General features: G+C 38.6%; 2 protein-coding genes across 4 annotated transcripts in view; one reads left to right on the forward strand and one right to left on the reverse strand.

The window, feature by feature from the left end:
* The window catches only part of UHRF2 (ubiquitin like with PHD and ring finger domains 2), a 77,235-nt gene extending 75,963 nt beyond the window's left edge, over nucleotides 1-1,272 (forward strand). For all 3 annotated transcript variants that reach the window (XM_017808123.1, XM_017808126.1, XM_017808125.1), the window contains one exon: nucleotides 135-1,272. In XM_017808123.1, the coding sequence (XP_017663612.1) occupies nucleotides 135-281 (147 nt within the window). In that variant the 3' untranslated portion in view covers nucleotides 282-1,272. The remainder of the gene's footprint in view (nucleotides 1-134) is intronic.
* Nucleotides 1,273-1,320: 48 nt separating this feature from the next.
* Nucleotides 1,321-17,700, reverse strand: part of GLDC (glycine decarboxylase) — a 44,280-nt gene continuing 27,900 nt past the window's right edge. The window contains exons 15-25 of the mRNA XM_017808122.1: nucleotides 17,446-17,588; nucleotides 16,481-16,556; nucleotides 12,072-12,197; nucleotides 11,053-11,202; nucleotides 10,498-10,610; nucleotides 9,724-9,865; nucleotides 8,004-8,115; nucleotides 6,658-6,753; nucleotides 5,258-5,430; nucleotides 4,482-4,562; nucleotides 1,321-3,498 (exon numbers count right to left, since the gene is read on the reverse strand). Of these exons, the coding sequence (XP_017663611.1) occupies nucleotides 3,355-3,498; nucleotides 4,482-4,562; nucleotides 5,258-5,430; nucleotides 6,658-6,753; nucleotides 8,004-8,115; nucleotides 9,724-9,865; nucleotides 10,498-10,610; nucleotides 11,053-11,202; nucleotides 12,072-12,197; nucleotides 16,481-16,556; nucleotides 17,446-17,588 (1,356 nt within the window). The 3' untranslated portion in view covers nucleotides 1,321-3,354. The remainder of the gene's footprint in view (nucleotides 3,499-4,481; nucleotides 4,563-5,257; nucleotides 5,431-6,657; nucleotides 6,754-8,003; nucleotides 8,116-9,723; nucleotides 9,866-10,497; nucleotides 10,611-11,052; nucleotides 11,203-12,071; nucleotides 12,198-16,480; nucleotides 16,557-17,445; nucleotides 17,589-17,700) is intronic.

Genomic DNA, 17,700 nt, shown 5'->3' on the forward strand with positions numbered 1-17,700 from the left:
GCTTGGCAATGACTTCCCTTTTTCTGGTAGTACAGCAGATTTTGGTTAACAGTGATTCCTCAGTTTCTGCTGATTAAACTGTTGGTGTAAAACAAAGTTCTCACAATTTATTTCTCTGTCTTTGTATGTCTCAGAGTTGTTTACAGCGCTCCTTCAGAGCTGAAGTCTTCACCTGCCCTGCCTGCCGCTATGACCTGGGAAAGGGCTACACCATGGTCCCCAACAAGATACTGCAGACACTACTGGACCAGTTCTTTCCTGGTTACAGTAAAGGACGATGATGTGCTCAGATCCTTCTGTACTTCTCCCAGTGACTTTATAGACAGTAAAGGAGAATAAACATGGGAAATTCAACAGTGGACCAGCCAGGCTGATGGGACTCAATACATTGTCACATTTTGAAGCAGCTAACCCTCCTGCCCTCATAGCCATTTTTTGGTGTTGTGAGAACTCTAATTCTCAGCTGTCTTTTAACATCAGCGGTAGTTTTGGCCAGTTAACAAATAGTTTTTAAAGAAAAAAAAAAAAAGAAAAAGGAAAGCGTCAGCTCTTACTGGCCTAGCTGATGCTTAATTTATGATTTGTTTTTTTGTAACTACCTCAGGACAGAGGAAAATAAATTGTGTTAAACAATGTTGGGGATCAAAAAAAGTTAGTGACGTTTTAGCTACACACTGCCTCCTAAATCTTAGTTGTGCCTGGTCCATGTGGTTTGATTTACAAAAAAACCAATCCAATAACAAAACCCAAACCAAAAGAAAAGCCCACAAAAAAACAGGAAAAAGAAACAGAGTCAGCACTTAAGCCATTTGGATTAAATAACAGCAAATTCTGTGGTGTGCATAATCCCTTTTTTGTCTTTTTCTTCTATTATGCTGTATTTTTTTGCAAGAACAGGCTGATTTTTAGTCTATTTTTGTGAGCTTCATTGTGCTTTTCTTGTATCTTATGCAAGTTGACTACTAATGACTAATGAGAACAATATGAATGCATTGTTGCTGCATTAGTGTAAAGTGATCTGTGTTTTTTGCACTTAAAAGAGGGTATTCAAGACACTCTAGTTGTGTAAAAAATAGTTCATATAAAAAAGCCACTTCTGTATTAGTTAAACTGTATGCTTTTAGTAGGTCTTGTATTAGTGGCAGTACATCTACACGGCATTAAAGGCAGTGCTAGCTTGGAGAGGGTTCAAATCGCTTCATATTGTGATCTGAAATTTTATATACAATATATCCCCCCCAAAAATATACCTTATTAAATATTTTATGATTCAGAAAAGTTGCTAATTTTGCTTTTACTATTATCTGCTTAATTAAGTCATGAGGTTTCTACAGAATTTATTTTTAGGATTACAAAACACTTTCTTTAGGCGGCCTTCTTATTTTTCAAACACGAAGCTTTACATTCAACTCATTTCTCAATGAAAAGAACGCTTAATTAAAAACAAAAACAGAACACAAAACCAACCACAAACAAGAAACCCACCTGACATTGATAACCACGGCCTCACTCATACTCTGTAGCAGTGGGAGCTTGTTAGTTCATGTAACAGAGTCAGAGGGAGCCCTCCCTGCACTGGCGGCACTTGCTGGGAGCTGTGGTGGTAAGGCAGAGTCCCACTCTAGGCATTGAGGTTGCACTGATAGCTTGTAACCACAGCAGCGCTACAGGTAGCTCAGTGTTTTCTGCGGAAAACAGATGCAATTTTACCTTTGTAAAAGCCATTGCATCTGTGCAGTAAGCACATCAGACCTGTGACTTGTCACTTTTTAGTTGAATGTTGTGAAATATTTTAGTGCTTTGTTTTCCATTTGGTAGTTTTTACCAATTAATTGACGAGATAAATTTGTCAGTTTGAGATCAACAAGGGGAAGTTATCTGCTTAATACAAAAATATGTGAACCAATTTTTTAATGTATCTTTCCAGTGACAGGCATAATCGAGCAACATAAAACTGCCTTTAACAAATATTGAAGTAGCTTGACAAGACTGTGGAATTAGATTGGCAACAGAGACTTCTGTCACATTACAAGTTTGCAGTGTTTTTTTCATGATTTTTTATGTCCTTAGTGCTGTATCAATAGCTACTGAAAGACACCCTTTCAGTACTAAATTTTAGAGTATAAAATTCTGATTTTCTTCACTATGTATTGAGGCGGTTCAGGATGTAGGTGCAGCTTTTCACATAAAAACTGGTATCTGGCCTAAGTTTCCTAAACCTTCCTGTCATCTGCAGTCTCTTTGTGTAATTAAAGTCATAGGGTAGGTAACGGAAAAGCTGCAGTCCCAAAACTTTCACTGTAAAGGACATAAAAGTACAGTACTTTAAACAGTGCAGTGAATACTAGTGTCATTTGTGTCACTTCAGAAAGAGTTCCCAGGTGTGAGTGCATGTGGATCTTTAAGAAGAGGTTGAGTAGTGGCTGGTTGGAGGATGGCTGGTTGTAAGGTGCAAAACTGTGCCATCCTCTCATGGTCCAAATGTTATCCCAGTATCTGTTTCCTCATTCACCAAAATTCCTGCTTTGTGTTACCCAAGATCTAAGTCATACTAAGCAGTTCACAGTCTGTTTAAAAAGGTCTTTCATGCCTTCTCCAGAATAAGAAAGGACTACATAAAACTACATGGAAAAATTGACATGACACAGAAAAATATTAAGTTTGTTACTGCCTGGTAAAATGGATCATTCCAGCTCATTGAAGAAATCAGAGATTTGTTGAAATATTAATCTCTGACAGTATTTTCCTTTGTGTAGAAGCTGTTACTGCTGTGGCAATTCTTACAAATAAGAACTTAAACTTCATAATTTCATACTGCTCTGCTGGACAAATCCAGCTGAAAAGTTCGCATCCAAAACATGACAACACTTAAAATTCTTACCAGTTTTATTAGACTACTAACACTGATAGATAAAAAAATCAGTATGAAATATTAACACTTGCAATGCTAGTGGTAATATGTGAAGTAAATTAAAAACCTACTTCATAATTTTTTTTACGAAATGTAAACAATTACTCCTGCAGTTAATATTCATTAGTATTGCCTTATCTATCTGCATCTTTTCTACTTTTTAACCATATCTTCCAGGCCACTTTGCAAATTGGGTGTTAATTGTTAAAACTTTAGCACAAAACAGGCAAAAGGCTGAATCAAGGTAACTTCAACATCAACTGCTGAGGAACAGTCACATTTTGTTTACACCTAACATACTGATTGTATTTACATTTTAACTGCGCAGTGATTCAATTAACAAACATGGTGATTATCCAAAATATACACAGTATACATATCCCCAGGAAATCAGGAAAAGACTGTCCTGATGGAGTCAGAAATGCAGGTAGCTGGAAGCAGTCTTAAGAAGATGCTCTCTTCTGTTCAGAAAATGGAGATTCATAGGCTTCCATTGGTGGGCAGGTGCAAACCAGATGTTGATCCCCATATATGTCATCAATGCGAGCAATTGTGGGCCAAAACTTGCTTTCAGGCTTCACAAATGGCTAAGACAGATAAAAAAACCCAACCAATCTTAATTTTTCTACCAAGCAAATCTACAAAATGATAAGCAATTAGAAATTTTAAGAATTACAAATGCTGGAAAAGTGGATTTTTTACGCGAAGTTATCCTTCAAAGCTATTTGCAGGCCCTGAAAGTTAACAAGCTTGTATAATATAGGTGGCAGTCATGTTAGAATGCTTAGATTTTCCAAAAAAGTGTAGCCATGTCCTCTAAGAAATGCTTGCAAAGAAGAAGTTTTTACGGGATAAAAGAAAACTTTATCATCCTTTGAATAGCTGGCTTACAGACAGGAACCAATGAAAAGTGCAGGAGACTACTGTGCCGTTCAGTATATAGTTACAATATAATATATAAAGCAAGGTGGCAAACTTCACTGGTGCAGTTGAATTCCTCTCTTTGAAACAATATGTAGCAATTAAATAGTTGCAATTCAGTTTCAGATGAGGAAGGTTAGTTACACATTTACCTGTTTCGACTGTGGAAACAATTAAGTCTGATGAGTCTGGATTCAAGGTGATCTTTATTTGTAGCAGGCCTGCATTGGTGTAGCTTGCCCCATGCTGACTATGGGGCACCGTCACACCCTTGGCCAAGTTCTTTTGAGCAGAGCTTTGAACGTCAGCACATGGTACTGTGTTCTGGGAGCCCCTGTTGCAGTATGTCAGAACTGAACAGGCTGTTTCCAATAGGAATAAATGCCCATTGTTGAAGTGCTAAAATTTAAAAATCCAAGTTTGCACTTGATGTGTAGAGACTTTGTTTTTGAGATCTTTCCTTGTCTTTAAGAACAAAACTAATGGAGCTGCGGCAGAGCTCACACACATAAAAACTGAGCAACTGCCAAAACTGCTCTCGAGTTTTTTATTTTTACCACATTACTTCATCTCCAACTGACCAAAAAACTACAGAGCACGAAGCATATTTACGTATATAAACACCACTGCGTTCACATTATTTACTCACCAGTGGGAATGCTGCCACTTCTCTGGAATAGGGACGATCCCACTTGGAAGAAGTGACACAGTTCAGAGTATGTGGTGACATCTACAAGGAAAAAGACACAGTTAGGACATGAAATTACTTAACCTATCAGTGTGAACCCTTCTTCAAGTTCGCATTACTACATGTAAATAACTACTGTCTTGAGAGTCTCTTGAGAACTCTGTTTTTCTGTGGGAGAAAAGGCAGGTCTAAACCAGGAGGGAAGTCAGTATTTGGAATTTTTTTCAGTTGGCCTGAAGATACTTCCCAAGGTTTGAAGATACTTCCCAAGGTTTGAATATACTTCTGGCTATTCACTAAATCCCCTCAGTATCTAAAAGTCAGTACAGCATTACAAGACTTGAACAGAACTTGAGCCAACAGCAGTTCTGTGCTGCTGCTGCTAAAATAATTAATTCAATCTTTCTTTTATTCTTAATGTTAAGGTCTTTCCACTTCCTGTCTTAACCCAGATAAATAAGAATCTCTCCTTCATTGCTTTGAGGTGGCCTTGAAATACAGATTACATGCTTGTGGAAATAACTTTCTCTGCTCTGTCAGAAAAGGCCAGGCTTCTAACTTGAAAAAGTCAAAATTCAAATTTTGAAAAAGTTTAAGGTTTCTAAAAATTCTTGTGCTCACTGTTCCACACAGTTATTTCTGAGATTACTGAAAGACCAGGAAGCAGGCTTATGTAGTCTCAAGGAAGTCTAAAGGGTTAAGCTGATGCTGGTAACTTGCTGTACATGCCATCTTACCTTTAGTGGGTTAATTTGGGGGTCCATCCTGCCTGCCTCTATTTCAGCAATTTCTTGCCGAATACTGATCATTGCATCACAAAATCTATCCAGTTCTGCTTTGTCTTCAGACTCTGTTGGTTCAATCATAAGCGTCCCTGCCACTGGCCAGGACATGGTTGGAGCATGAAAACCTGATGACAATAGAAGAAATCAGTCACTGACAATAGGTTATGAGATAATATATGCATAATATATGCATAATATATATTACATAATTAGCTATCAACTGATTCACAAATTCAGCCCTTTCTATACAATAATCTTTACAGGACTGAACTCCTTGGTAATGCTGGCAGTGTACTGTAGAGGTAAGACAGACTTTTCAAGTATCTTACTTTTTAACACTGAAGGGTAACACCACTGTATTATTTACAATGGAGTTACACACTGACTTAATGAAATACTTTTAAAACCTGCTCTTTTTTTCTTTGTTACTGTTCAGCCCAAAATATATTGCATCTTTCTCTGGTTATTTGTGTTACTACTGCTCACTTCAGTAGAACTGTTCTGTCACTGTCCTTCCTTAGGACAGGCTGAATGGCAACATGAGGCAGGTATAGGTTTCTCCACTGGTAAACCAGGTAAAAAGAAAAGGTGGTCTATCAAGATTTCCTGCCTGCCCTGTAAGTACAGTTTTGTGACACTTTTGGTTGCAGAGGATAGAACTTCACTATACCTATCTGTGTAGCTCTGCACCTACTACCTACTGGAAAGTCCATTTAAAGTGGTGCATGCTATTTAAAGCCCACTTTGAAAGAGGAGGAAGGGTGGGTTTTTTAGTATCACAGCCAGGCTTTGGATTATTTAATTGAAGAGGTATTACTGGTTAGGGTTTTAACAGCTTCATGCATATTCATTAGAAGCACAGTTCCACCGGATTGAGCAGTTAAATGGGTCCTCTTGTCTGGAAGCCAAAGAGCATCCACAATCAGATTCTTCAGAGCATGTACAAAACTGCACAAACTATTATGAGGATGGAAATATTTAAATCCTATTATCCTTCTTCAACAGTATTTCTTTCTTTTTATTTTTTCTTCATATTCTTTTTTCATTTTCTTGGAATCTTATTAAGCTCATGGCTCCAACCCACTCGCTCCAAGTGGTTCAGAGTCATGTAATCAGTAATTGAAGGGGCAGTTTACAAAACTGTGAGGTAGCAGCAGAGTCATAAGTAGCTACTACAACTCAATTGACGCAACTCGCTCTCCAAGCCCTTAAAGAAGATGTGGAGGCCTGAAACGATTGCGACAGATTCACTGTCCGTAAGCACAGAACTAGAATGTTTCTGTCTCCCTTTAAGAGAGATTTAGAAAATCTTCACTTATGCTGCTATTTTAAAAAATAGACATTTGGCTTACCATAATCCTGAAGCCTCTTAGCAAGATCTACAGCTTCAATGTTTGCTGTTTTTTTGAAAGGTCTCGTATCCAAAATGAATTCATGGGCTACATAACCTGTAAATGAAAAAGTATATGCTATCTTTACTTACTAGGAGAACACTGCCATCTACCAAGTCTGTACTGATTGATTTTGTGGAGAACATGGCAAAAAGACAAATTCAAAACTATCCACTTGGGCAAAAACTCAAACCTGAGAAATTATCAGGTAATAGATACACAACTCAGTATATGATGACCGACCCTTTGGGTCCCATGTCACATTAAGAAGAGGCCTAATTTCCAAGATCAGAACCAGGAATGAGTGGTCAAAGTAGCTCCTACAATTTACAAGTACTCTGAAAACCAGCTGAATTTGTCAATGACCCAACACCATTTGGGTGTTAGGCTATCTTGAATTAATCAAGATAATCAGTTTTATCTTATGCCAGAGCAAAGCTCAAATCTAATGTTATAAAAAGGCTAAAGACAAAAGTTATCTAAATTTATATCCATGATCCTGGAGAACCTTGTTTCATTTCATTGCTGAATCCTTCAAAATTTGCAACTTCCATTCACTTCTATGAGGAAATAATATATTCTATTGAAGTGCAACCTACAGGTTGAGCCAGTGTGTACACCATTGTGTAGACATATTTTAAAGAGCATACATATTGTACTCAAATGTTCCTCAATGTTCTTCAGCTTAAAGAAGCTCTGATAGTTACTCTACAGATAAATGTTTCACCTCTTATTCATTACTTCTGTCCTGCTGCAAGACTGGAGAGCCATGACAGGGAACCAGAATGTAGCTAAAGTACCTTGCACTGCCAAGGGGATTCTATCCCATCTCACAAAAGTGAACTAGGAGTTGAAATGAGAGAAATTTGGTGGGATTTTTTTTTTTAGAGAAAGTGTGCAGGGGAAAGTACAAGTCCAAAAATTGCTTTCAGTTCTTAAATTGTAGTGCCATTGGTTATGGAGGATTTGGGGTTCAACTTGATTTCTTCTCCTTTTTCTACTGTTCATTAATCTGCTACTAGACTTAAAGGAGAACTATCTGATGGTATACTCCATCTTTTGTCGTCATTTCATCTAATTACAAGCAGGCATTTTTTTCCTTCTACTTCCAAGTGTCTCAGTTTCATTGCAGAAGAAATCTTCATCCCCAGAAGAAGTGTGGCAGGTTATTTCACTTCTTGTGAACAACATCAAGAGAAGTTTGAGATGTCACATAGCATTAAAAAAGAACCATATTGCAAGCCAACTTCTACATGAGGCAAAAGAAAAGTCAGCTTTGTAGAAGAAAAAAGTTGTCTAATACTTGCCTTCTGCTCCTCTGAAAAGGATTTTGTAGTGCTTCTCTAGCCTCTTTGCCATGTAGTTTGCATTTAGTATAGCAATTTCAGAAGCATGCTTCAGACCCTTCGCTCCCATTGTCTGAAAGAAGAATAACATGAAGAAACAGATCTAAAACCACTCCCAAGCAAGCCAAGTGTGCTCTTGCACTGACAAGCATGATAGAAAACAGCACCTTGATGCATCTGGCTAGTTTTAAGGCAGTCACTCTGCTATTACACTTTTCCACACGACACTCACAGAAAAGCTCTGGGTATTAACTGAAAGCACCTGTGGTATACATAGCTTATGAGAGTGTTTACTGTGTAAGAGATTAAGCTTGATGTCCTTTCCTCAAACTGTGAAGCTTTGAAGTGAATAGAAAAAAAAGTGAGAACTCAATAATGTCGAAAGGCACAGGCTGCCTGTCACCATCCTAAGGAAAGAGTATCCAGAGAGCTGTCCAAAAAGCTATGTGTGCTGTCTGTACAGATTATCCCAGCAACTCAAATTCTGCTTGCTGGTGTCATGTCACAGATGATAGTGTGTATTAACAAAGACCAGAGCCAAATGAACACAGATGCACTTATTCCTCTGTTAAACCACTGCAAAAGGACAATGCTGGAATTGAGATGTGGTTGAATTTCTTAACGTTGCACTTAGAAGTTAAGGTGACATAGAAGAAAGCCAAAACATCCTTCAAGGTAACCTCTTAAGATGGGACAGTGTAAATAGATGGCATTTTGCAGCGTGAAGAAACATCTTCCCTTAAAGATTTACTACAGTTTAAATATTCTGTAATGGGAACCAGCTTACAGTCACAAGTGATTTTTACCCACAGCTGAAAAGCCACCAGGTAAGTTGCATCAGCTCATATTTGCTCATTTTGAATTCTGGGAGAGCTGGTATCCTCAGCAGAGAAAGTTTTCATGGTTAGAGTATCAAACTGGCGACAGAGAACCCTGAACGACACTGCCCCTATGTTCACTATTCCCCAACATTTTCTGTCATTGAAAGCTTTAAATGTTGCTTAGAGTCCCAGCACACTTTCTCTCAAACAGAATTTGAATCTACACTCATCTCTCTTGGCAAAATACTTACATATATGCAACCAAATATTTGCTGGCTTATCACTAAATTGCAAGGGATTAACAAATTACAGAGATCATGATCAAGCTGTCTCACATCCAAAGCCAAAACTAAGTTCAGTTTTAAAATTCAGTAAAATCCTCTGGAATTCAGGATATTGGAAAGTTACATACATGTCAAGTATAACAGTACTGCAGCATACAAATAGAAATATTCTTGGAAGAACAGTAATTACCAAGTAGCTTTTAAACATGAAAACTTCCGTGTCAGAAAAAGTGGGAGGGCAAGCCTGATTGCTGTTTTCTGCCTGCTGTCCACTTGTCTCAAAAATTATTACAAACAAGAGGTAAAAGAGTTAACCAGGCTGCACAGATACAGCATTTGTCCTAACATCCTTTCCCATGGCAAAAGATGGCAATAGGCAGTTCCATTGTCCTACTGGAAAAGAAGGAGGTTTGATGGATGTAAATAATCTATGATTGTGCTGTAGTCACTTGCATTTCTGTCTGCGCAAACATCTTATGCTGAGTTGCTCTTAAACCTGTTCATGTGGTTCCAGTGGCATCACACTTGAAACAGAAACAGAACCTCAGCTGAAACTCCTTATAAAAGTCTACACACCTTGATATACACCCAGGAAATTGGCAATATAGCACTGGAACCCCAAGGTGCAGCACTGACAGTACCCAAAGAACATGCATCCTTATCCGGCTGTATTTTGATGACAGGGTGGGTAGGCAAGTAGGGAGCCAAATGTTTCTTCCTAAAACAAAAACATTGATTATAGAACTTAAATGAGTGTTTCTGTGTTACCACATCTGGACAGTTTCAGCAGTAGTTTCTCTTCACCTTGCTTCGAAACAGTCCTCCAGGAAGTCTGGTCTATGTCTTCAACAAAGTTTATTAACATAACTGGTGCCAACGGAAGATGGCACTCAGTTTTCAACCTATCACAAGATATTCATGGAGCTATCCAAATAAAAATTATTTTCTTGAAACAAGTAAGATTATTTTCTTTTAAGGAAATACAAATGTTCTACAGAATAGATTCACATAGCTCATGTTCCACTTCTGCATTCTGTACTACATACAGCATCAGCCCTCAAAGCCCACAGATCATCTCTGCTTTTACTCAGGGAACGGATTGCTGAGGGAGCTCTACCATGCACACTAAAAGGCCAATGTGGAAGTCAGGGTTTGAGAACGCGAGTGAACTACACCATTCATGAGATCAGCACATGACTGTGCTGGAGAAAGACAGAAGTTCACAAAGAACAGTATCCCTCTTCCACTCACAGCTCTTTACTGAAGTGAAACACCAACCATGATTCACTAAGGGATATATATATAATATATACTTCTTTAAGGAAAGGCTATTAATATAGAGATACCCACACTCCAATAGGTCCCATTCCAGGTCCTCCTCCTCCATGGGGAATGCAAAAGGTTTTGTGAAGATTTAAGTGAGAGACATCAGAGCCATAGTCTCCAGGACGACACAGACCCACCTGTGAAGGGAATACTCTGTTTCAAAACCTTCTTCATGTGCCATTTAAGACCTATTAATGCATTCAAGGAAAGCATGTTGAAAAAGACTGTATGTTTTTATGTTTATTGTGATGCATCATGAAACAAGAACTTGATGCAAACAACTTTTTGCTTTAGGAATTCTTAATTATGTCTGCAAAGAATGTCTTTGATAAAGGTTAAGCAGACAGCCAATTTCAGTGAACAACTCATACACATTACAACACATTTCAGGGCAAACCAAATGTAAGATACTTACTTTTGCCATCTAATGTTTATTACTGTTCTTGCAAACCTCACTCCTCCCCCAAGCACTGTGCCACCTTGTGAGGAAGCTGTGTTATGGTCTGAACTGAGTACTGCTGTGCAATTTTTATTCCACGGACTCCCAGCTGTAATAAATCTGCCTAGGAGATTTTGTACCTGAGCATTCATATTTGCTCCGTCTAAGTAAACTTGTCCTCCATGATTGTGAATGAGGTCACACACATCTCCAATCTCCTCTTCGAACACACCGTTGGTAGAAGGGTATGTGATCATGATGGCTGCCAAGTTCTCTTTGTGCTTGTCCACCTGGTGGCAGGGAGAGGGAGAGAAAAGGTCAGTGAGGCTCCTGAAGCTTCTCTAGATTTTTACAAAAAAATACAACTGAAGTCATCAGCTGTTTTACAGGTGGGAAACAAGTCTATCAGCAGATAATCAAAGTAATTTATGATCAGCAAAGTGTACTGGGTTCCTTCCCTCAGCAATGCCTATGGAAAAACCGTGTTTTCTCAATAAATCAGAATTTTAAATTGGAGAAGGCATATATACATACATACACACACACACACACAAATATATATATATATATAACAGTCACTTCTGAAACCTCCAGACAAGCCAAGGGAACTATCTGGCCTTAGAGGTAATGTGATATAAATGGCTATTCCCCCTACTTTCAGCAATACAGTTCTACAACTACCACAAAAGTTTGTTCAAATATGGAAATGTGTCTTGCTAATCCCTTGCATCCCAAGATTCACCTGCAGCCAATCTACACAAAAAAAAAAATAGGTTGCCTAGCAACAGCTTCCCCAGCAGAGGTGACTTGAACTTTGCTAAGAGAAGGCTAAATTCAGTTTGAAATGCTTCACACTCATCAACATGGTTCCTTTGTTTCAACTACTAGATATGAGCCAAAGGGTCTGCTATAAAAGAGTGTAGAAAGACTCTGAGCAACTCCTGCATCAAAGATCCTCAAAAGAAACCTCACAAGTACCACATGGCTAGTGGCTGAATGAGCAAAAAATTATAATAAGAAAAATAATTACTTATCATTTCCAAGCATATAAACATTATTATTGCTCTATTTCCTCCCAAAGAGAAATGTGATTCAGCTGCCATTACCTTCAGAGAAGGAGTGTTCCTATCTTAAAAATTAAATATAAATAAATACTCACCATTGCTTTTAAATGGGAGATATCAATGCTCCCATTTTTATCCACTTCAATTGGCTGAATCTTCATCCCTGCCATTTGCGCACTTGCTGGATTTGTACCATGAGCAGATTTAGGAATAAGGCACACCTTAGAAGGGAAAAAAAGCAGGGGCTGAAGTATAACTTGTTAAAAAATTCTTAAAGCGTTATGGTCTGCATTTGGCTACATCTCATTATCAGTTTCCAAAAGGAATCCTTAGGTAATGTTTACTGGCAAATTACCTCTTGTACTGAACGATGCAACTAGATTTTTTTTTTAATCCATTCAGGTATCAGCATCTAAAAAGTTTCATTTGCTACATAATCATATTAAGGGCTGCAGTTCCAGAATATTATCTCAGATACTCACATTTAAAGTCCTTTTGTCTCACCCCACCTTTTTTTAAAAGACTAAATCTTTTTTTAAGTAATCAGTCTCCACACATACAATGACTTGAAAGGAAAAACTAATTACAAATTTTCCACAACAACTTCAGCTGACTTTCAAAAAATTTTCTTGTGTATTCTACTCAAAACAAAAATTTATTCTGAAATATTTTGGGTATAAATAAGAAGTTTCAGAGAGCTACTTACATGCTCTATACTGTTAATGTAAAAAGAAAACAAGAGAAGTACTTAAATAAATGTAGGCTCTTCTTAGTGATAGGAAAATGGAGGTCAGGATGTATCCAGACATTTGCTAGGAATTCTACCCCTTCTAAAGACAATATATCTTCTCTAAAAAACCCCAAATCCTTTGCTTCTATTCAATGAGGATATTGAAACATTTGTCTATTATAGTTCTCTTGGAAAGATTTAACTCAGTTTATTAAATGACTCAGACTTAGCTTTGTAAAATGGCTGTAAGGCACTTTGTTTTCATGAGAAACTGCACGATGGTTCATGGAACTTGTTCCATAAAGATGTTGAGACAAATGTTAATTACTTCAGAACACAGGAAACACAGGCATCCCAGCCCCAGTGCCAGGAAGCCCTGTGCCACATCTGTAGCCATTTTAGCTGCATAGCAGAAATGTAAAGTGAGTTGAGATGGCCACCCAGTCCTGCTGGGTACAGATGTTATTGATTAGGCAACAAAGTGGAGAGATGAGACTTGTCAGTTCATGTCCATGCTTTTGTCCCATGAGAGGGCACCACATCCAAACGAAGCCAACTGCAAGAAGCTTGAACTGCTGGTTTAGTTACTTTCTCCAGCTCAGGAGAAAAGCTCACTTCAGATGAAATGTCAACATTTTGTGGGCTTTCTCATTTTATTTTTTCTCAAGAGTATCTTTATTTTACTGTAACATTTGAAATCTTTAATATGTAAGTGCAAGCACCTCCAGGCTCTCTCTCCTGTGCAGTCAACCTCTGGGTATTTTGGAGCACAGAAGGATCACAGACACTCATAGAAGCCCAAGGATCTTGCATAGAATACGAGCCAACAGCAAAGCATACATGGACAATAAGAAGACAACTGTAAGAGGAGTAAAATTTCAACCTAATTTCGCTTCCCCTTGAGTAAAACTACTCACAAAACAAAGCTTGTAATTGTAAAGAGTGGCTGATTTCCAAAAAGTTTGAGGTGATCTGGATGCAACAAAGAAACAAAGACAGAATAAGACAACGCTTAACTATTCAATTTTAGGTAGTTTCCTCACATACAGGAAATATAGTTCCCAGGAGATCAGGACAACGACCCTTCCATTTTGAGAAGGCAAGTAAGTCCCAAAGCGAAGGATAAAATCAGGTTCAGAAAATATGGATATTATTGCACTAAGGAGTTTCTTCCAGCTGTTTAAAGCCAGCTCTGTGAGTGTGTGAAAGAAGATGATCTAACCAATCTCAGATTTCAAAGAAGTTTTGGATGTGGTCCCAAAAATGTTCCTAAACTAACTTCCAAGGGAGTAAACGGGAAGGTTCATGTGGATAAATATTTCATGGAAACACAGGAAAGAAATGAAAAGATCCAATCAGTTTTCACTGTAAAGAAAGGTCATCAGAATAGAATATTACATATATCTGTGCTGGTTCTTTAGCATTTAAAATTACTCATAATTGGGTTTATAATGGAGACACAGAGTGAAATGCCAAGTATCCTGTTAATACCAAACTCCCCAGGTCCCTAAAAGAACAGACTTCACAGTTCAAAAAACGACTCACAATCCAAAGTAGCAAACATTCAAAAATGTATATATATACTGGAACCAGACTGATCTAGAGTATTACATAAGAAAACAGATCTTAACAACTCAAAAGTGTGATCCTTAGTTTTGAACCTATCGCTACTCAAAAGATCTTACAGTGTCAATGGAAAAGAAAGCAACTGCATCAAAAACTAGGAAGGAAATAGAGAAAAAAAGTGAAAGGAACACAGAAGCTCTGAAGATAATCGAAGTTATGAGATGGCTTTTTTGAGAAGGATAGACAACTAGAATCCAATTAGAAGAACAGAAATATGGATGGATAAGGATAAATGAAAAAATCTCAGAATTAACATGGTATGTCAATGAAGAACTGTTCAACATCTTTCCAGAGTGAGAGGGTGTTAGATGAAACTGTAACATGTCAAGTTCAAAAAAGAGAAAACATTTATTATGAAGAATGATATAATAATGGGTGGTGAAGCCACAGAACATTTTCTCTAGGATACTGTAAATACCAGAAGCTTCCTCATAAGACAAGCATTTCTTCCTCAAGCATTAGATTTAATTGTAGAAAAATGCATAATGCAGACTATCCAGTGCAGCACAGGTGATCACAATGGAGCTGTGCTGTACCAATAACCTTTGAAGCAGATTACCCCCCCAGTGCACTGCTGTTATCTCTTTTCCAGTCAGAGTGCAGTAAGCCTTGGATCCTCAATACCTCCAGCTCCAAAACTCTGAAGGCTCCACAGCTGAAATGCAGAGTACATTTCTCACAGTTGTTCCCACCTCAATATGCACCCAAGGGCTGCCACACAAACTATCCCCTCTTTGATCTGTTGCTGCTCAGAACCCCACTCAAGATAATTCTTTTTTAAGGTCACTCAACAGAGAGGGCTCTCAAGCTGAATGTAACCTGGCATACACATGCATTCTCCAATAATCCACAATGTCTAACAAGCCTGTGTTCCTTTCTGGGGAAGGGAAAGCTGGTGGGGTCGCAGTTATTGATTGCACTCCCAGGGGTGTGACAACCATCTTGCTGTTTCAGTCCCAAGAACTGGACCTCTTATACTTTGGTTTTATGGCAAAACCAGCCTTCCAAATGGTCTGGAATATTTTTACCGCTCCTCAGATGATTCCAGTGGGGCTGTGCTGCCCCATACAATGGTGTCTATCCATGTATTGCAGGTTTTCATGGACTTCACCGTGTTCCAGGGCAGTCTGTATCAGTCAAAGACTGGCAGGTAGGTAGAGATGTGCTTCCAGCCCTGGGCAGTCAGTTCCAGATGTACTGGACACACTGCCACAAACTGCCAGAAACAGACTGACCTAGACTCTGCTGCCAAAGGGTTAAGGAAAAATGCTTTTACAGCATCAGTTGTGGCATACTGCTTGGCTGCCTTTGACTCCCACTTATACCAGAGTTTGAGCCTGTCACACGTGGCAGCACTCACTGATGGCAGATAGTCCGCTGTTAACTTCCACTCACTGTCATATTTTTGCATTGGTCTTACAGGACTATTTACGGGTTATTAAGTCTTGCTTATCCCTCCTTGGCTCTCCAGTAGATGAATGGATGATGGATGGTAAACAGGGCATCTTGGTTGGTGCAATACTGTCACCAACACACTACCATGGTAGCAATCAGCACCTGCTCTTAATTAATTGATTCATTACTTCCCATGGCTGGCCACATGTCCAGCACATGTAATGGTTGCCTGGGAATTAAAATGCCATAATTATGACCTTCCCTGCTGTGTTCTCCTTTCCCTGAGCTTTTGTTGCACATGCCATTATATGGCATAAAATATCCCTTTGGTCAGCTGAGGTCAGCTGTGTCTCTCCCAGCCTCTTGCCCACATCCAGCCTCCTTGCTGTGGAAAGGACAGGGTCAGGGCAGGGGGATAAAGAAAAAGCATTAACACTGTGAAAGCACTGTTCATCAGTAGCCAAGAGATCCCTTTAACCACAAAGCATAGCACCATATGGGCTGCTACGGAGAAAGTTAAGTCTGTCCATGCCAGACTCCCTTTCAGGGAGTACCCTTTCTCATTCTCACTGTCTGTAAAAAGTTTTAAGATGGTACCCAGGATTCATGAGGGAAGCAAGGAATACTGAAAGCTTGTCACAGGTGAGGATACACAACCTGATTTCTCTCTAGATGACTCCCAGCTGCTGAATCAACTTTCCTTTCTTCACTTTCCACCCAAAAGCTCTTCCCCACATGAGTGTTGACACTTACGGTTCTATGACGTTCTCCTTTGGCATTTAAATAAGCTTTGATTGCAGCCAAGCCTGCATACTCTCCTTGGGCTCCACTGGAAGAGGAACACAAACACTGTTACACAGCACACAAACCAGAAAGTGCCAGCTCTCTGCCAAAACTTCAAAACTGTTCAGCGCTAATCCTTACCAATGACTTTAGGCAACTGCCAGCAAATTAGAAGAAGTACATCCCCTAGATTAAACTACAAATGGACATGCCTTAATTAACAACTGGATGTAGATGAAAACAGTAGATGGTAAAAGTTATGCCATTTTATCTGCTTACACCATGATGTTAAATCCTTTTGGTGATGGAGTTGATCCACATTTCCGCACCTAGTGGGAGACTACATGCTTGGTTACAGAGAGGCAAACTAATACTGAAATGCATAACAAAGTGTTCACAATGAAACATAAGAAGTCTTTCAGTGAAATCCTAAGCGTAATTTCTTGCTGCTAATCAAAACTGCTAATGGACATAAACAGGCTGCATTTATCACTCAATGCTGCTGAATTTATTTCAGTGAGCATGCAGATCCTAGGCATTCTTCAGTCAAACCTAGTGCATCAAATACCAGTTTCAACAATTACACAGCTGACAGCTCATACAGCTTATTCCTATTTCACATTTTTATTTTTAGCTCACAGGAGAATACCAATAACACCACCATTTTACACAAGCAATGGTGGAGAAACATTCATAGAGAGGAAAACATGGGAAGAAATATTAAAAAAATTTAAAAGACCAAATCCTTAAACTCTTAGAAAACACAAGACAAAATACGGTGCTGTAGTCTTTGAAAAAAACAAACTATTTGCTTTCATAATCTTGCATTCAAGGCAAATTTAATTTTAGAAAATTCTTCTGTTTTTAGCTAGCACACTTTCATTAGAAGTTTTTGGAATCAGTTTAGGTGCTAATGTTCAGAAAAAAATTCTTACCTATTTGGTTGGAAGGAGATTTTGTCGTAGCCAGTAATCTCACATAGGTCCTTCTCTAAATCCTTGAAAAGCTGCTGATACCCTTGAGCTTGATCCAGGGGCACAAAAGGGTGGATGTTGGCAAATTCTCTCCATGAAATAGGCTATAAAACAAAAACAAACAAACAATGCTATAACAAAATATTTTGCAAACAACTCTGTTTTCTTGTTAAACTCTATGAAGAAACTCTATCAATCTGGGTGGGAGCATTGATC

Source organism: Lepidothrix coronata, unplaced genomic scaffold, assembly GCF_001604755.1.
Source record: "Lepidothrix coronata isolate B3197 unplaced genomic scaffold, Lepidothrix_coronata-1.0 Scaffold22, whole genome shotgun sequence".
In the NCBI taxonomy this organism is placed as follows: Eukaryota; Metazoa; Chordata; class Aves; order Passeriformes; family Pipridae; genus Lepidothrix; species Lepidothrix coronata.